This window comes from Seriola dumerili, unplaced genomic scaffold (genome assembly GCF_002260705.1).
Source record: "Seriola dumerili isolate Sdu_G_001 unplaced genomic scaffold, Sdu_1.0 BDQW01000665.1, whole genome shotgun sequence".
Lineage (NCBI taxonomy): Eukaryota > Metazoa > Chordata > Actinopteri > Carangiformes > Carangidae > Seriola > Seriola dumerili.
In genome coordinates this window covers 626,279-647,463 of record NW_019174920.1, presented here as the reverse complement: position 1 = coordinate 647,463, position 21,185 = coordinate 626,279, and the positions used below count along the sequence as shown (strand labels likewise).

The 21,185-nt window shown below is 38.8% G+C and overlaps 1 protein-coding gene across 1 annotated transcript; it reads right to left on the bottom strand.

Annotated features, from left to right (window-relative positions):
- Positions 1–148: 148 nt before the first annotated feature.
- LOC111236430 (pituitary homeobox 3) lies at positions 149–14,004 on the bottom strand. The gene is made up of 3 exons (XM_022765158.1): positions 13,893–14,004; positions 6,503–6,708; positions 149–718 (listed from the first exon to the last, which is right to left on the bottom strand). Exons 1-3 carry the CDS (start codon positions 13,999–14,001, stop codon positions 149–151), a joined length of 885 nt encoding a protein of 294 aa, XP_022620879.1. The 5' UTR covers positions 14,002–14,004.
- Between the last annotated feature and the right edge of the window lie 7,181 nt (positions 14,005–21,185).

Here is a 21,185-nt window from a genome sequence, read left to right as displayed (position 1 = left end):
AGCAGGTTTATTCTCACTGTGTATCACCAAAACATGACCTGCCAGTCTGCAGCACATCTGGTAGCTTAGAGATGGAACTGAGAAGTTGTGGGTAATAATGGACTTACAGCTGGTGGGTTGGGTCAGGCGTGGTGTTGGAGCTTCCTCTTCATACAGGCCGGTCCACAGCATACTGGCAGGGGCTCAGGTTGGACACAGGGTTCTGCACTGCCGGATACGCGAAGTTGGTGTGCTGCTTGGCCTTGAGCCTCAGGCTGGCCAGGCTGGAGTTGCAGGTGTCTCTGTACATGTAGGGACTGGCTGTGGTGGCATAGGGGCAAGTGGCCGCGGTCACTGCTACCGAGTTGAGTGCCGTGGGGCCATTGAGGTTGTTGAGGTTGCCCAGGTTGTTGAGCCCAGTGGCAGGAACTCCAGCCACCGCTGAGGGCACCATACTAGAGGCCATGTTCATGGAGGGGATGGAGCTGGGGGGGGAGAACATGGGCTGGGATGACAGGGGGCTTACATTCATTGAGTTAAAGAAGGGAAAGCTCTTGGCAGAGAGCGGGCTGTTTGCTAGGCTCTTTGTGGCCCAGTTATTGTAGGAGTAGCCTGTGTACATGTCATCGTAAGGCTGCACGAGTCCATTGAACTGGGCACCAAAGCCATTTTTACATAACTCTGCCTGCTGGTTCCTCTCTCGCTTCCTCCACTTGGCACGTCGGTTCTTGAACCATACCTGGACAAACAAAAGGAAAAACACTTTGAGTGAACAGTCTGTTTGTAGCTTCACTTTCAGCTCTGAAAACTCAATTGATATCTCTGATGTGAAATAAGAACTGGGGTGGAAATAACAACAAGTGCAGAATATTATTGTGTTAATGCAGGACCCATCACTATACTGAGAACATGTGTTTTCAGGGCCTTTAAAGTTTTTATTGATTTATTTAAAAACATCTCTCCACTTTGAAAAAATGAATTTAAACAGAAAGTAAGTGATGATAAATTGAATCCAAACACATAGTTTGACATTAAACACAGTTTGTGACAAGAGTCAACATATGTGTGAACTCAGTTGACAACAGAGAGACATACACACCACGGTTGTCAGGCTGGATTGGAACCAGCAACCTGTCTCAAGACTTGAGTCTAGATCAGGACCATCAAGAGAGGACACCAAACATTAACTGTATTCCACATACAAGCAGCAAAGAACAGTTTCAGTGGCCTCATGCTTTAAACACCCAGTCAGTCACCTTAAGCTTAGATAGTGAACAGAGCCTGAAAATGGAATGCAACACAGTTAAACAACAATTGATTCAATATTCACCAAAATGTCAATTTTACAGATAAAAAAACTCAAAGAAAAATCACAGGATTGTGATAATTTAAGAAAGGTTTTCAGAGATTTTCATCAAGTTTCATCATACCTCTGTTTGTATAATCAAAACTGTAATATGGCCAAATCACAAGAGGTAAAATGTGTCACGACAGATGATAAAGGAAGCGCTGTGGTGCTACAGACGCACAGACTCAACTGCTTGTTTGGTACAGACCCAAAAAAAATCACATGAAATGCAAAAATGACCATTGACTGAAATCACATTATCTGCCAAAATTATTGCAATATATTTTTTTCATATCATTCATCCCTTGTTTGTACAGTACATATATTACACTAAAACATCTATTGTCACAACATCCCCAAGTTTTTTTTTTTCCCTTCAGACTCTGAACAGTCTGTGACTGTGGCAACATTTCAACAAAAACTTTGAGTTACTGCAGTTGATTATGCATATTTTGAAAAAAAGTGGAGTGATTGGCGCCATAATGAAGCAAAGTTTTGTCACATATTTCAAAATGTGTTGCAAAAGGAATAAAGTCTTTTTAATGTTTTAACAGTTTTTTTTTCAGTTTTGAAAACTTGCTTGTAACTCCGACACACTGTGGACATGTGACCTTAGATCATTTCATTTTACCTTCAGATAGAAACGCACATTAACGTCAGTTAAGAGACGTTAATTTTTTAATTTATGAAATTTTGTGAGAAATTGACCTTATTGACATAATTCTAAGAATATATAATCATAAAACAGACAATCAAAATATCAAAAGGTCCACACTTTTCGTGATGAGATCAGATTTGAAGGCTGTGAAAACCTTTCAAAATTTTGGATATAATTGAAAATCATACAGTTAAAGAAGCTTGGCTCCTGTTTTTTAAAAGACTGACACAAATATTTAGCTAACTGACTATTTTTTGGCCACAAATAATTAAGAAAATGCACAAAAGAGTAAATATCAAAAGGTCAGAGTGAATGCACCACACACAAATGTATTAACGTACAGTTATTTGTGAGTAGGCCGCGCCACCAGCGGTCTGGGAGCAACGGGGACACAATTTTTAGCGGGAGTAAACGACCACGGGTGACCATCAACCACTATTAATTCACACCCCAATCTCTTCACCTATAGATCGAATTTTATTACTAATCCAGTTTTTTGTTTTTTTTTCTCTCTCTTTCGCTTATCCTACTTCATTATTACTATTATTATTAATATTATTATTACTTCCCAATCCCCATATGTTTTATTTTTATTTTATTTATTTAATTATCCATTTTTTTTAATATATATACATATATATATATATATATATATTAGTAGTATATATTATCACTATATATATATATATACTATATATATGATATATATCTTTTTTATTTATGTTACTTACTCCTTTTTTTTGAGCTTAACTTCTCTCTATCATTAAGATGCCTACTGTTCATTACTTAATTATAAACTATATCATTACTATTATTAATATATTTATTATTATTAATATAATTTATATATCATCAGTAATATATTTATATATCATCTTCATACTTATTTACATCATATTTTATTATCATCAGTATTATTATTACTTTGGTTATTATCTTCGTATTCTACACCACCTGCCCCTATAATACAATCACAATATTTTTCCACTGCCACAAAACCAAACTCCATCAACACACCCACACAACACACACGCCAAGGTATCCACACACAACCTAGGCACAACACTCCTCCCGGGAAGTTTGTCCAATGTATGTATTGTATGTTATGTATGTATGTATGTTATCACTTTGTCTTGTCCTATTACACTTAAATAAAATTAAAAAAAAATAAATTTAAAAATTTAAAAAAAAGGTTTAGTTTATCAGTTTATCCTTGAACTTTCAAAATAAAGTTCTTATACCATAAATAAAGTCACTTGAACCTTATGTGTGTAATGATAAAGGTGTCAGTGCATCAATCAATGTTGAAGGGGTTAAACTGGAATTAGGAGACTGAAGCAGTTAACACACACACACACACACACACACACACACACACACACACACACACACACACACACACACACACACACACACACACACACACACACACACAATGGTTCCATTGCTGGCCAGAGATGTGGAGGCAAGAAAACATCAGTGACCTGCACACAGTCATGTGATAGTGGGTGGAGTGAATACGACACAAGGTGCCTATAATATAAATTAATATTATTTTTGCAACGAAAGAAAAAATAGAGAGAATGAAAAAGTTATTTTCAAATGACTTTTTCCTTAGTCAATAAAGTTTAATTCTAAAACACATCCAGTCAAAGTATCCTAACTCCTCTTAGATACTTTCAATAATATTGTGTGCATGTGTACTCAGAATTTTTGACATAATGATCCCAGAAAGTAAGTTGAAGTGTATCATCAAACAGTCATATTAAGCAAGGCTTATTAAAACTAATCATTGACTTATTTGAATAGCGAGATCCCAATGAAAGAAATGTCAGGGAAGGGCAATCTTCACATTTGTCATTTTATGGTCCTATATTTGGAGGATATGAATTGGATTAAAGCTTTAGTGGAAAATCGGAATGGGGGGTGGGGGTGGGGGTGCGGGGGTTAGAAATGAGAACTGTCTCTTAGGGTAAAATTCTGGACAAACTTTTCTCTGTATGACACAGAAATCTTTCATTAATGGACAGACACCTCCTGGTTATGTGTTAACATCTGTACATTTCCTTTACATTAAATTTTTGATATCAAAACTTTTATCTCATTAATCCTCGTAAAAATTTCCTGAGTTGATCCTCAGTCATGTCTTTGCCCTTGGCATACATGCTGTGAATCATCCAATCCTCTGTTATTATAGCAACAGAATGCTGTTGATCATTAGTGTAAAGTGAATGACTCTGAGTTTTCCATCCACCTAAGTGACAGCAGGGGAAACCCCACAACAGAAGCTCCAGGTGTTAGCCTGACCAAGAGTCAGTGCTGTGTGAAGGTTATTCACCGTCTCGTTCATGTGTCTTCTGTGAACTGGTCAAATGATACCAAGAGAAGGCATCTGTGAGAGCCAAAGTTATCATTTTGAAATTGATCTTTATTTTGATTAATTATGCGTAAGAATAATGGACATTTAATTATTGATCAGTTATTGTTGCAGTGCTACTGGTGAATTGTTGTGTGGGTGCGTAGACACTCCTCTTTGGACAATACATGATCAGCTGATTGAGGCAGTAACTTAAACAGTTGGTCTGTTTTTAGAAGCTGATTTGTTTTAAATTTAAGTTGGTTTTTATATCTTTTATTATTAAACTTTAATATAAACTCTTCTGTACACTTAATCTGGTAAGAATCATCTCAGAGGGGAAATGCATCATGAAGAAGACTAAATAAGAAGGAAAATAAATATAATTCAAATCAGGAATCATGTCAGTCTTCATCACTCATTATCCAGCTGCAACATCAGGTCAATATGTCACTTTGTCCAGTATTTATTTATTTATGACCAAACACCTGCAAAACTAAATTCATTCCTTTCAGCTGTATGTAGCACTTCTAATGCTAATGAACAAATGTTAGCATGCTAACATGCTAAACTAAAATGGTGACTGTGGTAAATATGACCCGCTAAACAGCAGCATGTTACCATTTTAACTGTAAGCATGTTAGGATGCTGATGTTAGCACTGAGCTCAACGCTTAGCTTGTACCTGTGTACCAGAGCATATGTAACGTGAGCTGTTTTTACAGATATTAAATGATATTGATAAAAATGTATCAGTTGAGTGAAGTCAATTTATTTACAAAACTTAATCACAAATCATACATTTACTTTGAAATTCTTCACAGTCTGTCCTATCCTGAGACAATCTATTGAATGTTTTCAGTATGCTCCATCAGGATGATTAACGCATGAATCCCACTGACAGGTGAAGTCACCTGTTCTGGACATGAAGAAATTTGCCTACATGAAGGCGTTAGAACGGCCACTCATAGACGTTAGGAACGAGACAATGGGTCGTCTGTTGTCCATTCAAAATAACAACCAAGAGTGTGCGCTATGTGACCTTTCATCCAGCCAATATTAATTTGATCCATTACTTGTCAGGCAGGCCAGCAACTGTATTGTCATCCATCAGAATGCGTGTCCTCCTGCTCCATATAGCTCAACTGACCGAACCACTGGGTGTGGGCACATTCTCCTGCACCTCTGACATTTAGGTTTAGTGTGTGAACTGAAGCTTTATACGAAGGGAATAGAACATCTGACCTAGTACACAGAAATCATATGTTTTGGCTCAGTATTTATCTTTGGGATGATACTGGCATATTTCGAAATTTCATTGAACTGAGTAGATATACAATAATATTCCATATTCCATGGTCCAGTCATAGCCTTATATTTTATTTTTTTACTAGATTTTCTTCATAATTTTATGAGCTAATAGACAGATTTTAAGAGTTTGAATATTTTTGCTTATAAACATCTTTAATCCAACATAACAACAAATTTAAACCCCTGCTGTCTTTAAAACACTTAAAAGACTTGAAATCACCTTGAGTAGTTTTAATCACCCCACAAGTCAAAGGTTTTGAAAAGAACCTTTGAAGTGTGTTGTGTTTTGTCACACATGGACTGACTCCAGTCATTTAAATGAGAGTGATGCATCAGTGTGAACACATTTTTACCAGTAGTGGGGCTAAAAATGTAAAGTTTGAGTGTGGCACTAAAGTTAAGGAACTGGTCACTAAAACGAATGAAAATCCAGGGGTTCACTCCTTTGGGAGCCTGAATGTGTTTGTACAAATGTGTCACCTTTCTGCTGGTGAAAACTCCAGTGTCTAAAAAGGAATGATTCCATCCACTGGGGATCATGTGCTGCCTAAATGTCTTACCAATCTCCACACTACATTTTTGATATGCTCTGGATACAAATGGAAACTTTTGCCTAATGGTCGTGCTTGATGAAAGATTATGAGATCATCAGCAGTCAAAATCAGGGCACATACCTCAGTCCTGGACATCTGACCAAGATTAGAGCAGAGTGTTAGACTGATGTACAACAGACTGCAGGCTTTCATTAACCAAACACTACACACCTTCAGACAGAGAGGAGAACCTCACTACTGAAATCAGCTGCTGTGATAACAACATGATCAGGGATGTGGTGGAGTGTGTGTACCCACCCTGACCCGTGCTTCGGTGAGGTTGGTCCACACTGCGATCTCCTCTCTGGTGCTCATGTCGGGGTAGCGGTTCCTCTGGAAGGTGGCCTCCAGCTCCTGGAGCTGCTGGCTGGTGAAGTGAGTCCTCTGCCGTCTCTGCTTCTTCTTCAGAGAACTGTCCTCAGTGCTGGACTCATCCAGCTGGTTGTGGTGGGATTTCTCTGTGTCTGCAGACACACAGAGGAAATCTTACTTCATAAGTTACACTGGAGGAGCTGGACAGGATTCACCAAGACAACGAAACAGCCTTCACTTTCATCAGCACGAAAAATCTTATGACCATAGTTTCCATATTTAGGTGAGAGACAAACAGACAGACAGACATACAGACAGACATAGAGAGACAGACAGATTGATAGACAGAGAGACAGAGACAGACATAAAAACAGAGAGACAGACAGACAGACATGAAAACAGAGAGACAGACATACAGACAGACTGATAGACAGACTGACAGACTGACTGACTGACTGACTGACTGACTGACTGACTGACTGACTGACTGACTGACCGACTGATATACAGACAGACAGACAGACAGAGAGACAGACAGACAGACAGACAGACAGACAGACAGACATGAAAACAGAGACAGACATACAGACAGGCACAAAGTGACAGACAGATTGATAGACAGAGAGACAAAGACAGACAGACAGACAGACAGACAGACAGATAAAACGTGCCATACTTGTCAAAACTCTGTACACAAAACACTTTCCCCTGTTGTTAATTCATCTCACCCAAATTATAACATTATAAATATAACACAAGTTAAACCACTGTTTTTGTTTTTCTGTACAAAAGGGAACACTTAACCATGTTTTAACCTTTGTATCTTCCCCACATACATGTGTTGTTAGTACAGTAACACTTTATTTTACTATATTTCTTCATTAAATGACTACAGTATGTTATTAAGTGCACTGTAGTGTTCTAAGAAAGTAAACTGGCAGAATTATTTATTTGAGCTTGTAAGACTCGAGAAACGATCCAGTCGTCATACAGAAAAGGTGAAAAGGTAAAAGATTCAGAACTTTTACTTTGGTAAAAAGGTCCGTTACAAGTAAAAGTTCTGCTTTCTTACTTTAGTCCAGATACAGCAGTATTATCAGGATTTAAAGTATCAAAATTATAAGTACTGTTTATAACAGAGATACATTGGTCTTCTGTTTTCACTTGTGTTCATCTATTTGTTTATCAGCAGGTTTACACCACACTTAGTGGAGAGCTGGGTCATGGGCCAGAGAAGAACTCATTCAGTTTTGGTTAAAGGTCAGATCCAGGATGGATAGAGATTTGGTGGAATAAAATGCTGAATCTGCATCACACACTGAGTTATAATTTATAGTGAGCAACAGTGCACATGGCAGTAGCAGTAGTTCGGAAAGCTTATGTCATTGTTTCATTCAACATGTGAATAATAAAATTACACACAGCAGTTGCGACAATGAGACAGTTCATACAGTGTAGAGCTGTTTGAACTGTAAAATCCTGACGTCATCATTTCACACAGCAGCTAATAAAACCACACAGCTGTCTGTGTGAGGATTAAAGACAATAAATTAAAACATGTGTAGAACTGTTTGGCCTTGGTGGAGGTCTGAACTCTACTGAGAGTCATTCTGGTTTTTCATCATTGGATCATTACCACTGAAAGCAGCAGTTCAGTCTTGTTGCTGGTTGAGGTGAATTGGGTTTATTTAATCTAACAGCATTATCTAGCTCATGGGTTGTTTTCCTGTTATGTGGATTATACTTAATCGAGTTAATCTATTACTACAGTATGTTTGGAATATAAACTTTTAATCCGCAAAGTAACCTCGTTTACTATTGTCAGTATTTTATTCTGAAATGTGGTGAAGAATTAACATCAACTGGAGCTACTACAGTAAAGTATCACAATATTTTCACTTTGGTATTAGTATATATTTCAATTGTATTTAAGTTGAATTAAATTTAACATTAAAATAAATTGTATTTAAATGTACATACTGTAGCTGCTTCTACATTGTGTAGAAAATCCTAAAAGCTGCTTAAAAGCCTAATGACTGAAAATAATCCATTTAGATATTATCATTTACAATGATGAATATTCTCTTATAAGTGAAAGTTTATTAACAAAATGTCACCTGCTCTGCTTTGTTTTGAGTCAAAGACAATCTTGCTGTTGGGTTGGGTTTCTATCATTTTGCTTAATTTCCAATAATTATAATATGTTTTGCACTTCCATTTTGTAGGCCAATATACATCTTGTTTTTGGGTGAAATAAATATTATTTATGAAGTATTTTGGTTGTAACAGAGGAAACATATTGTGCTATTTATCACAGACTACTTAGACTACTTTCTTGTAGATAGGACATTTATTTTCAAACCCCTCCATTTTTTAGAAAAAGTTATAGAAACATCTGTGGTGTTCCCAGGCAAAACTGACATGATGGCACAAAAAAATGCCTGATCAGGTTCTGAATGCCATAAACTAGGAGTGGATTCATTTCTGGGTCCATGTACACCAGACTGAACGTCTGCCTGGTTGGACACCCTGGTAGCTCACCTGGTACAGCATGTACAATGAAGGTTGGGTCCTGACAGCAGAAGCCCAGGTCATCCCCTGTCTCTCGTAACTTTCCTCTCTCTCTTCACTAACATGTTAATAAAGGCAAACATGCTCATAAATATAACCATAAAAAGAGAGAATGTCTGTCTGGTCTACCTCCTTCCAGTTCTCTCCTTCCTGTCATCCCTCCAAGTTTGACATATTTAAAACTATGGTTTCTATTGGCTCCATCAGGACCAGTTCAAAGCAGGATGTGAGATCATCAGTCCAGGATATGGCAAACCTTGTTGGCCCTGGGGTAGTTCTGATCCTGAACATGGTCAGTTAACAGTCTGCATCTCCTGTTCATCTTCAGTTCTCAGATGAATAATTTTCTGTTGTACTCCTCTGATGCTTCATCCTGTCCTCTCACCAGTGTCACCATCAAAGATCTGATCTAGAGCCTCACAAAAAGTCAGTCGTGGTCACTGTTGTTCCATCTGTTTGTGTTTATGTACACTCAGTGCTCACTTTATTAGGAACCCCACACTGGGTAGTTCCTCAGTTCTTCATGTCATGGATCCACCAGATGTTGAAACTTTCCTCTGAGACTCTGCTCCATGTTGACATGATACATCACATCATTTCTGAAGATTTGTCAGCTGCACGTTCATGCTGCCAGTCTCCTGTTCAACCACATCCCAAAGATGTTCAAATGGATCCAGGTCTGGAGACTAGGGGGTGGGGGGGCCAGCACTGAAGTTCATGGTTATGGTTATGGTTATGGTTATGGTTATGGTTATGGTTAATGTTATGGTTATGGTTATAGGGTTAGGTTGGGGTTAAAACGTAACACTCTGAAGAGTGTTATGATTTTCTTTATTAAAACCATTTATAAATGGTTAAAAATATCCCTAAATAAATAAAAACAAAAATGTATAATAAAATCAAAGACTAATAAAAGAATAAAAGAATAAAAATAAATAAATTAATAAAAATAAATAAATAAATAAATAAAAAGACAGGGAAAAGGACCTACAATACAGGGGGGCAGCGGGAGTTTCAGTTATTATAAAATTCTCCTGACTTTCATGAACTCTCCCAACTGTAGGTTAAAGGTTCTAACTAGAACACAACAGGTGGGCTAAGCAAGTTAGAAATGAGTCAGCGTTAATCACGTGGACATGAACCAACAGAAAAATGTCTCAATTTTTTACTCTAATTAGTAATAGAGTTGATAGAACTTCAATGAAAAAAGGAATTACAACTACATATCAGGTCCTTTCAATTGATTGGGATACAATGGGACCTGTAAAATAAATTGTGATCAAGAATGTGATGAATTTAATGGCTTGTGTATTAATGAGGCATATAAACCCACTGAGAACAGGAAGCACCAAAAAGCAGAACATCTGAACCCTGTTCCTGCTCCTGTGCAGCAGTACTAGAGAAGCAGAACTGTCAACACATTCTGTATCTGTTGAACAGCACATGACTCTGACACCTTTCACCCTGGATCAACACCATCCAACCCCTGCTGAAACTGACTAGACAATATTGTCAGATCAAACATTATCTGAAATCCCTCTATCCCATAGGCTGCAGCGCGACAAGCATGGCTGTGATTTTGCCAGGAGAAAATGAATCCAAACGTTGCATTACGTTCAAAGATGTGCAGGAGCAGCAGGTGATTGCATTTGCCCCCCAGCACAGTCATTTTAAAGGGCCACATATCCATGTTATGTCTGCCAGGGCTCCTCTCTGCCAGATCTGACTCCCACAATTTGAGGACCTCACAGAGAGAAGTGAAATTAGTTTGCCAGCTAATCCTTTGGATCAAGCTTTTGTGACTGGGGCAGGTTGGGCTCTATTTGGCAAGGGCTTAGCTCTCTGGGAGCCGTTCAAAATGATCAGCAGGGTTTAAAAAGAGGCTCCACAGGGCCACCAGCAAAACCAATAAGGGCCAGGCTGAGGCTGTTATCTGACAGTAAACTGACACTGGGTAAGCTGTCACTTAAGGCCAAAGTCTATGACACAATACAGAGGAAAGGGCAACCCTTTTTAGAGCAACACACTGACCAACAATAGGAGCAATCTGGTGATAATGCACCAACATGACAGAGCTGCTCCAGGTCTTCTTCCCAGAGTGCTTTCATCTGGAAAAAAAACCTCAAGAGGCTTTTAACCAAATCACTTCTCAACATCTGGAAACATCCACAATCAAGCAGCAATAATGATGCACTTCAGCTGAGTCCAGGTGAGAGCAGGTAAAATCAAAGTCAGTCTTTACAGAGAGAAAGCTTATTATAAGGTCAGGTCATTCAGTCATGGCTGGTTCACTTGTCCATGCCTGTGGCATGGGCGTCAGCTTGGTGTGGTAAGGTGTGGCAGCTATAGCTACTGCAGTTGAACCCAATTCAGATTTAAGGTTGTACTTTATGTTCATTATAAAGAATAACAAAAGCCAGGACAGTTCCCTCACTATTGCTTAGAGAAAACTGATTCATATAAAGAATGTTTTTCTTCAAAGAAAGTCATTTACAATTTTTTAGATTAAGTGACATGATCGTTTGCTGAAATCTTCTGTGAGTGAAAAATCTGATCAATAGGCTCCATTGTCAGGATTAATATAGGATTATAAATGCCCCTCACCACTCTCACAGATTTCTAATCAGTCTCTAGAATCTGTACGTATTTGTTTTTCATATTTTTTTTTGTTCCATTAAATACATTTAAAATTGTAAATCGTAAATATTGTGGGAGAAATTCTGAACCTTATTCATTATTCATTATTTTGCAGGTTAAAGTTGACAGATTTAAACACATTAAGACTCAAAATACTGAAATAAATTTATAAAATACCCACAATGTGTTTTCAATCTTAAAATGTTATTTGATCTTATTTTATTACACAGCTGTTTTACTGAATGTAAATATTTGAGACTTTTATTGTGAAAATTCAGATTTGATTAATAAAACATGTTAATTGTATTTAGATTTATATACTAGTAAACATGAATAATTACCCATTTTAAAATAATTCATACATCATCACCACATTTTAATACCCTTCCCACCCCCACCTCCAGTGGATTATGGTTTTTACATTAAAGAAAAAGCCTTCCATCAATAGAAAAGAGAGATTTGTGTCAGTGTGGAGTTTAGGTTGAAATTAGCAGACACCATCTGGGCCTGTTTGAATAAAACATTTCAAATGTTTAAAAAAACAGAAGATCTACAGATAACAAATGAGTCTTCTTTAAATGAGTTCGATCCGTGAAAACATTTTTACACAATTTTTCTTTCCAAAATAGTTCGTGTTTGACACTTTGTTAAGACTGGGTTTCTAACCACACACAGTTTGGCAATTAGACAGTGTTACACATAAACACACACACACTCTCACACCAGGCAGATATAAATAGACAAATAGATTGCGGGTGGAGATGTTGTATGCTGGGGACGTTAGAGACAGAGTTCAGGTGAATATTTGTTTTTTTATAACACGCTGTCAACGTGGTGGTTCATGAGGAAAGACAAAAAGTAACCTCCATCCAATACCGTCAGGTCTATCACCAATAATCCACCACCAATCAACGGTCTGCATTAACGTGGTTAAAAAAGACAATCAATGAATAAAAAGGCTGAACTGACCATGTCCTGCAGTCAGCAGCCGTAGACCTTGGAGCTCCATTCAGTTTTTATTTTTATGACATGCAGATAATTGGCCTATTATATTTAATTATTATATGTATTAAATTGTTATCAAATATTGACTATTAACTCCATCATTACACAATCAGATATTTCTTGATTATATATTGTGTTCAATCAAAACAAGCGCGGCCGCTTATTTTGATTGAAAGTCTCCTGAGTTTTGCTCTTTTGCAATTAATTTTCAAATCCAATTCAAATGAATTCGACTGAGCCCATCCCCTGAGCCTGAGCCCGAAAATGTCTCGGCACAGAAACCGGCACTGACCAGAGCGCACACCTCCGCCGAGGCCGGACATTTTCCTGCACCAGATCCGGATTATTATCTATTATCTATTATTTTAGCACGAAATTATATCAACTCACAGATTTCAACACCATTAATGTGTCTGATTTTTCACATCAGGATTCAAACATTTTTTCCTGAGAAAGTGACGAAAACGTCGGCCCATGGCCCAGTCCCTCACTAAGTCTGGTGCGGTTCAATAGTTTATACGTATCCTGCTGACAAACAAACAAAGGAACTAACGAACGAACGAACGAAGAAATGAACATACAGACACGGTGAAAACACAACCTCCGTAACGGAGGTAATAAGCGTCCAATTAAAGAGGCTGGTTCAGGATCAGAGTCTCTGTAGACTTGTGGATGGTGTGGCTGCATTTGATTCCTCCCAAAGTGGTTTACAGGCTAAAGACTGTTTAGTTAGGCCTAATATAATTTTCTCTGATGAGCTCGGCTGACTGATGCTGTGTGTCTGTTGTGTTATCTCCGTGTGATCCAGCGCGCAGAGACACCTACAACATTACAGGCTTCAAACTAAAGCAGAGGATCGTTACACTCTGTTTGGTTTGGAGCCAATTTGCATCCATCATTTGTTAAAGCTATTTTATAGAATTATTATTAGAAATATTATTATCATCAAATGTTTAGCCTAAACCCGCTGTCTTTAATTTTCCAGAGACTGAGTTGATCCCGTGGTGCACCAGGTAAGCCATGAGATCCAGTCCGTGGACATCCATCATCAGGACTACGTAACATGACTCCGGACAGATACAGAGAAACATGCACAGTGCACACAGTGTTGGTGTAAACCTACCGCTGTTGTCCTGACCTTTACATCCCTGGTCATGCTGCGGGGTCCCGGAGTCGGAGAGCGACAGCGCCGGGCTCCGGGCTTCACTGTCCGTCAGCAGGTTAAAGTCCATAACCAGGCTCTGCAGACACAACACACACACACAAGTCGTCGTCGTTTAACGCTCTAAACACGGCCGATGATTGTAAATGTGAATCGGTCCTGGTATAATAATTGTATTATCACAACATCCCCACATCATAACTTTACCGTTCCCCTGTCACTCCTACAATGATATTCTATTCTGATATACACAATTAATATGTGCGACAATATGAATGACTTCACATCATCATGTTGTGTTATTTTAGTTGGAAGTTAATTTTAATTTTGATTTTTTTGCCATAATAATATTTTAATAATATTCAGATAATTTAATGATGAAATCTGGAAATTTCCTCCTGCTCTGCTCCGTCACAGCTCCCTCTCACTCAGCTGTGATAATATCAATAATCTGAATGGAGAACAATGACCTATTCATTGTTATATTTCAAAATTAGGCCACTTGTAACACTTATCATTCCCCCACAGCACAGGTGATATTTTCATCTGTCACTGCAGGGCGTCAGTGTTTTTGTTCCTTCTCACGTTTAAAGTTTCAGTTTGATTTACTCACTCAGGTCTGCAGCTGCCAGAATCCACATGAATGAAGACTGATGTCACACAGTCTCTCAGGCTTCATCAGGACTGTCCGAGCCCTCTCATCTGACTGAAACTAATAATAATAATAATAATAATAATAATATTCATATGTGCTAGTAATATTGTAATTTACATAACATTTCTAGTTGATCTGTTGGATTAAGTTTCATCAGACTGTGTTCATTGATTGATGTAAAATATTTTTGTGTTTGTGGTTGAAGAGTAGCTGAGCTCACTGAGTCTGTCCCTAACACAGTTTCCTCTATTAAAATCAGCACACACTCCATATAATGTGGGTTTGTGTGCGTTTGTTTAATTTGTTGGTGCATTCTGTTTCTATTTCCTCCTCCATATTTCCATTCACCCCTGGATGTGGTTGTGATCCTGAACCCTGACAGACCTTCCACAAAGTGAGTATTTTGGGCGACATTGGGAGAGCAATAGAGTTACTGCTGCAAAATATACAGAGATATTTCCAGGCCAAGATCTTTTCGGTGAGGTAGAACTGTTGCTCAGGAGAGTCATTGTTTATTTATCTGAGAGCTGTTAACACCTTGAAAATGTTCAAGCTGAGAGAGGTTGAACAAACAACAGATTTTTACATAAAAGTCAACGAGAAGCAGAGTATTTGAGTTACATTTTAATGTGTGTGATCACGTGAATGCAGCACAAATGTAGCATACAAAGATTCAAAGGTAAAAAGTTTTACTACTAGAAGCAACCATGGCTTTATAATGTTGTAAAGTATTAGACATCAGTGAAAAGCAAATACTTACACATTTAAAAGCACTATATCAAATGTATTTACAGAGAAGAATAAAAGGGATCAAGCAGCATAAAGTGAAGCTCAGCTGCTGTCACTGTTTACCCTCCTTTTCTATTTGCCTTGCATTTCCCAGGACATCATCAGTCAGTTTGTAAAAAGTTTACAGGTTTAGAGGAAAGTCTTATGACTGCAGCTGACTCCAATGAATCCATGTCATCAAAGATTTAAAAAGGCACTAAACCTGCACCCTGAAAACCAAACACCAAACACCATCCCTGTTGACTGTGTGGACACTGCCAGTCCCTCTGTGTGTAGTCAGCACTGTGCTTATGAAGCAGTGTATCACCTCTCTTCTCTCCCTGTTGTTTCCCTGAGCTCTGTCTGCCATCGAGCCAGTCCTTTGTGTTCCAGTCACATGTGTCTCCTGCTGGGCTTCAATCTGAAGCCTTGGCTTCAACTTCTACAACACATTGTGCAACTTTTTTGAATTCTTGAACCAGAATCACTGTCACCATTTTAAGTTGTTGAGATGACAGCATTTACCTTGGTGGTCTTTCTATATTATCAGCCACTCAGCTGTTAGAGCTAACAAGGCTCAAATCTCTCTGAAAGCCTTTAAAACATGGGAACAAGGTAACAATTATTGAATCATTTTATTTATTGATAATTCAGACCCTCTTTATTGAATTATTATAATTATTACATTTTATTTTACATTATCCTTTTTTGTCTAAATTCAAATGCTAGATATCAGTCAAACAAATATCAGAATCAACCTTCAAAACCTGTGTGTAATCTGTATACAGCTAAAGAATGTCATTAAATAAACCCCTGTTCCCAGACACAGTACTGATCACATGACCCTGGAGGCCTAAATGGAAGCTAGTGCTCTGTTGAAGACTCAAAAAGAGAAAAATAAATGAATCAAAATCTGTTCTAGATGAAAGACAGTTGAGTTATTGACGTTCGTTTGGCTGTAGCTTCATTTTTCATCAGAACTTTTCTTACTGATTACTAAACATCTTGAAAACACTCCAGTCTACCTGATGAATGGATGAATGAAAAGTTCAAGTTTTAAAGAAGCAGAAAAGCTAAAAAGTAACTTAAATGTATCCACTGACCACAGAGAGGTTGATTTATTCCTACAGATCCATGTTCAACTGGTTTCATTGGCTACAGTGATTTGAATTAGCCACAGCAAAACACTAAAATAAACATCATAAGTCATTAGCATCTTCCTTTAGCTCCTCCTGTCTTCACTTCGCTCTGACAAAGCAACATAATGCTGCACTGAAGCCTACCTGCATATTCTGACTAAAGGTTCAGTAGCTTATTAGCACATAGAATATCTGTGAATGAACATCTTCTTCCATCAGACACATGTGCCACACAAACAAAGTATTTCATATTTCACTGCTGTCACAAGTTACATTTGCTGGAGACTTTAAAGAATGGCTTGCATCTGTTCTTTGTTTAGCATCCGTGAGAATGATCTGAGTATTTCACCAAAGATTAGAAGATATGAAATCAGCCTCCGGCTCACAGCAGAATAACCCTGGGAAAAAAGATGCAGGATTGAGGATAAGGTCAAGTCTCCCAGTAGAGAGATTACCTCGGTAAGCACACAGCCTCTGTGTTGTGGTTCTGGATTAATAAACCTCTGATATGGATTTGTGGGTTAAAGTTGACCATTGAGTCAGAAGGATCCGCTGTCCGTTGCTCATAACCACACAAATATTGTTTAATTTTTTCCTTTTGTTTGGTAGAACGACTCAGCAACAGCAAACAATTTACATTTTGATTTCTGTGTTTGGATTTCAAAAGGGCACCAGGAAAACATGAGCTGCTGTTTCAGAGTTTTGCATGTTTGAGCGAGAACACTTGATCTTAGATTTGTCTCATTTTGAGTTTTTCAGACAGCCCTGATCTGCCAGTGAGCGTCATCTGATAGAGCTGTAGCTCCATGTTCATAACCTACCACCATATAGTGTTACAGGCAAATTATTCACCTGGCAAACACAACCAACCATCATGCCATCACCTTTGCTGCAGGATATTCTTTTAAATAAAGGTTCAGCTGTTTATTTTCTTTGTTGAAAGAAGCACGGCAGCAAAAATAAGCTCCAACAGAAAAATTCAATACACAAGCAGCTTAAATGTTATGTTTAACTCTGTAAAATTAAAAGCAGAATTTTAAATTGTGTTTAAAGCATTGTTACCTTTGCTGTAGATGTGTGTTGAGTGGTTTTAGAATCAAAAACATTCGGGTCAGGGGACTGGCCTGACAGAGGAGCGTGATGTCTTGGTCTTGTATCAGCACACTCCAGCATTTTGGTCAGAGACATGAATGTGAGCCAGTCCAGAGGATATATTTGCTGTGACTGTGATGGATCGACAGACGGCCTGGTGTCGGTGTAGTGCTGACTGCGCAGCGAGGGGAGTGTGGGTGATGTAAACTGCTCATTTTGCCCAGAACAAGGTGTCAGTGACTGCTCCTGCCCCCCAAACCCACTCGCTCCCAGTTACAGCAAGTCAGGGGCTCCACATGATTATATTTCCAAAATCAAGTGCAATTCACTGCCCCCCACCCCTGAGCTGAGTATGGCCAACAAGCTTTCACTGAGATAATAAGCAGGCTGAGACCTTGTGGAGTGAGTGTGCTGATGTTCCTTTGCTCATACAGTTCAGAGGGAAGTTTATGGAAATCAAAGATTGACCTGCATCTACCACAGGGGATCTCAGAGGGACCAGACTACTTCCTGGAGCAGCCACCTCCATCTCCCCATCCACCTGATCTGCTGTCCCGCTGCCGCTGTGCTCAGATGAAGCCTGGAACATGACTGGGATATGACAGTGTGTTTAAACCAGCAGCAGGATGAGAGTCTGTTTGTATAAACGGAGGCGCTTTGAATAAGCAGTTGCCCGGTGACGGCGATCTCATTAAAAGAGGCTATATATTTGGTAATAATAAAAAATATAATAATAATAATGGAAGAAAAGATCCTCTCATTTTTCGGGAGATTGGCGGGTCCATCTGGCGGTGCGCGCGACAGACTGCTTGTATTTCCACGGACTGGAGGCATTAGCCCGGGAATTATTCATAAACGCTTGGAGAATTAATTCCCGGGATTAAGAGTTGATTAAGATGTGTGTCACTTTGCTGTCTGAGAACTTATTAAGGACCTCCTCGAAGAGGCGGCAGATGGAATTTCAGTCCAATGTTTGTAGATGTTAATTTCTGCCCTCCTATAACAGCCATTTGCATATGATTGAGGGAGTGAGGCCGAGGCGTCCTGCAGAACAACCACTGCCCCCACGCACCAGCAGCGGGGAATAATACAAGTCCACAGCAGTGATTAACGCAGAGCCTGTCCGCATGAAGAATTTATTATGGCTGATCAAAAATGTATTTCACTGATTTGACTCAGTCTCTCCGTGTCTAATTTATAGGAATGTTATTGAGTTATTGAAATGAGAGCAATTAACGCAGGAAGTCAGGCGTGTTTTCAACATAATGAAGTATAGATGATATAATGATCAGTTTTATTAGCTTATTATTAACCGGTAAGTTTAGGTGATGATATTATACGGATGTGAATTTAAGTACGTTTGACCTAAGTTTCTCTTTACAGTGAATTATTTTAAATGGACTAAATATATAGAAAATAAATATCACAGCTGAATGTGTTTAACTGTGAACACTCTGTTTTAATCACCTTATTATTAAGTGATGTGGTGAAACAATGAGAGTTTGAATTTATAAAAACAGACTAACATGATCCACAGTAGCTGTATTTCTCTGATGTTCCAGCCCGGCCTCAGTGCAGCAGGCCGCGGCCTGCACTCCCGCCTCTGTGAGAAGAACGGTTGGTGATGACCACTGAAATAAATGTTTTATTGTTCCCTGAGGCCAAACGTCAACTTCGATTAAACAAATCTGATTTTCATACGTCCTGAGCTGGGAACAGATGCAAAAGAGGCTTCTGACTTAAGGCCTGCTGGAGGAAATCTGCACAGGTGATTTTACACTGCTACTATCCTTTTTTTTATTACAGAAAATTAACGAATGTAAATAGTTTCGCAAAATGAGGCAGATCATCTAAACCTTAAAATACAAAAACTGATTAGACATTTTTAATTAGAAAAATTTATAAAATAAAGAGTGTAATCCTTCTGTTTTACAGAGCGCCCACATTCACGCTTTAAATTTCTATGACATAATTTTTATTCATGTATTTATTTTTGAACTGTAAATAAAGTTTATTTCTGTTCTAACAACTGGCATATAATATATATATATATATAATATATTTACAAAAATGAAGGCCAAAAAAAATGCATCCATCCAAATCCGCCACATGCTGCTACAACTACTGTGGGCTTTAACATTATATTGTTGCTGTTGTTGTTTTTTTCAGATTAACTGTTGATCGAGGTCTAAATGAACACTGACTCTCAAATATTAAAACGCTAAAAACCGGAATTATCAAGTCATAATGTTTGTAATGTTTAATGGAAATATTTTGAGCATAAATGAGATTGATTTTGTGCGAGTGTGCGTGTGTGCGTGTGTGCATGTGTGCGTGCATGTGTGCGTGCGTTGCGTGCTTGCGTGTGTGTTGTGTTGTGTGTGTGTGTGTGTGTGTGTGGTGTGTGTGTGTGTGTGTGTGGTGTGTTGTGTGTGTGTGTGTGTGGTGTATGTTGGGTGGGTGGGTGGGGGTGGGTGGTTAGAGGTCGCACAGTTTCTGTTTTTCTGTTCGCGCTCTTCTGTGGCCCGGCACCACCTGCCACCTATCAATTTCCTCCACATCCCCAAATATTTTTGACCTCCCCGATATTTCCACAGTGTCTGTGTCTATGAGCTCCCACAATTCAGGAGAAAACACACCGAGCTATAAACATCATAATATAGTAAAATGCCACAGAGGAAAAACCCTTGTCATGGGCGTGGAGACTCTGGTTTCACGCAGTTCGTAAACGGTCTGAGTCTATCTCCTGCCAACAGGCCGCACACGGAGAAAACCGTAACGTTTGGAGCAAGCTAACCGGAGCCTTTACGCAGCTTCACGCTCTGATTGAAGAATATTTTGTATCAATTCGTAATCACACTGATTATTTTGTGCTGGTAGAAGATGCTATAAATACTGTTTAAAATGTGCCACATATTTAGTCTGAGTGTCGCCTCTCATCAGCATCATTATCTGCTCATCGACACTCAAACAAAGTGAACTCCAGCTCTGCTTATCTTTCTTCTTCAGTCAGAGCCCGGTGAGCTCGGCTCGGTTCTCTAACTTGTAAATGAAGAATCAAGCTGCTGGTGTTTTTGGAAAGCTGCAGATTTTACCTTAAAGATAGATGATGAAGCCGCTCCTTCCCATCTCGGCAAGATTTGGTAAACTTTTACGCACAAATAAAAACTGTTGGATGGATTCCAGACGCACAGAGACAAACAGAGATAAGACAGAGAGGGAAAAGTGCGGTTTTTTTGCACTTACGTCAAATCCCGGTCTGGTAAAAATTAATCCGTGGAAAAGGCAGAGAGCTTTGCAGCAGGCTGGTGGTGTCCTGGCCTCAGGTTTACTAGTGACATGGACAAAAAGTTCCGCGGTGCGTCAAAAAGTCAGAAAGAGCGTCAGTGACTCAGTTTCCTTCTTCTTTTCTTCTCCCCTCTGTGCTGTCAGACATGAAGGCTGTGGAAGAGTGAGGCTTGATCCCCACGCAGAGTATAGCGAGGGAGGGAGGGTAGGGAGGAGGGGGTTGACTCCATGCTAAATATTGTGTGTGACAGATCCACTGTAGGAAGGACGGCCCCCTACTCACTCTGTGTCTGTCTCTTTCTTTCTCTCTCC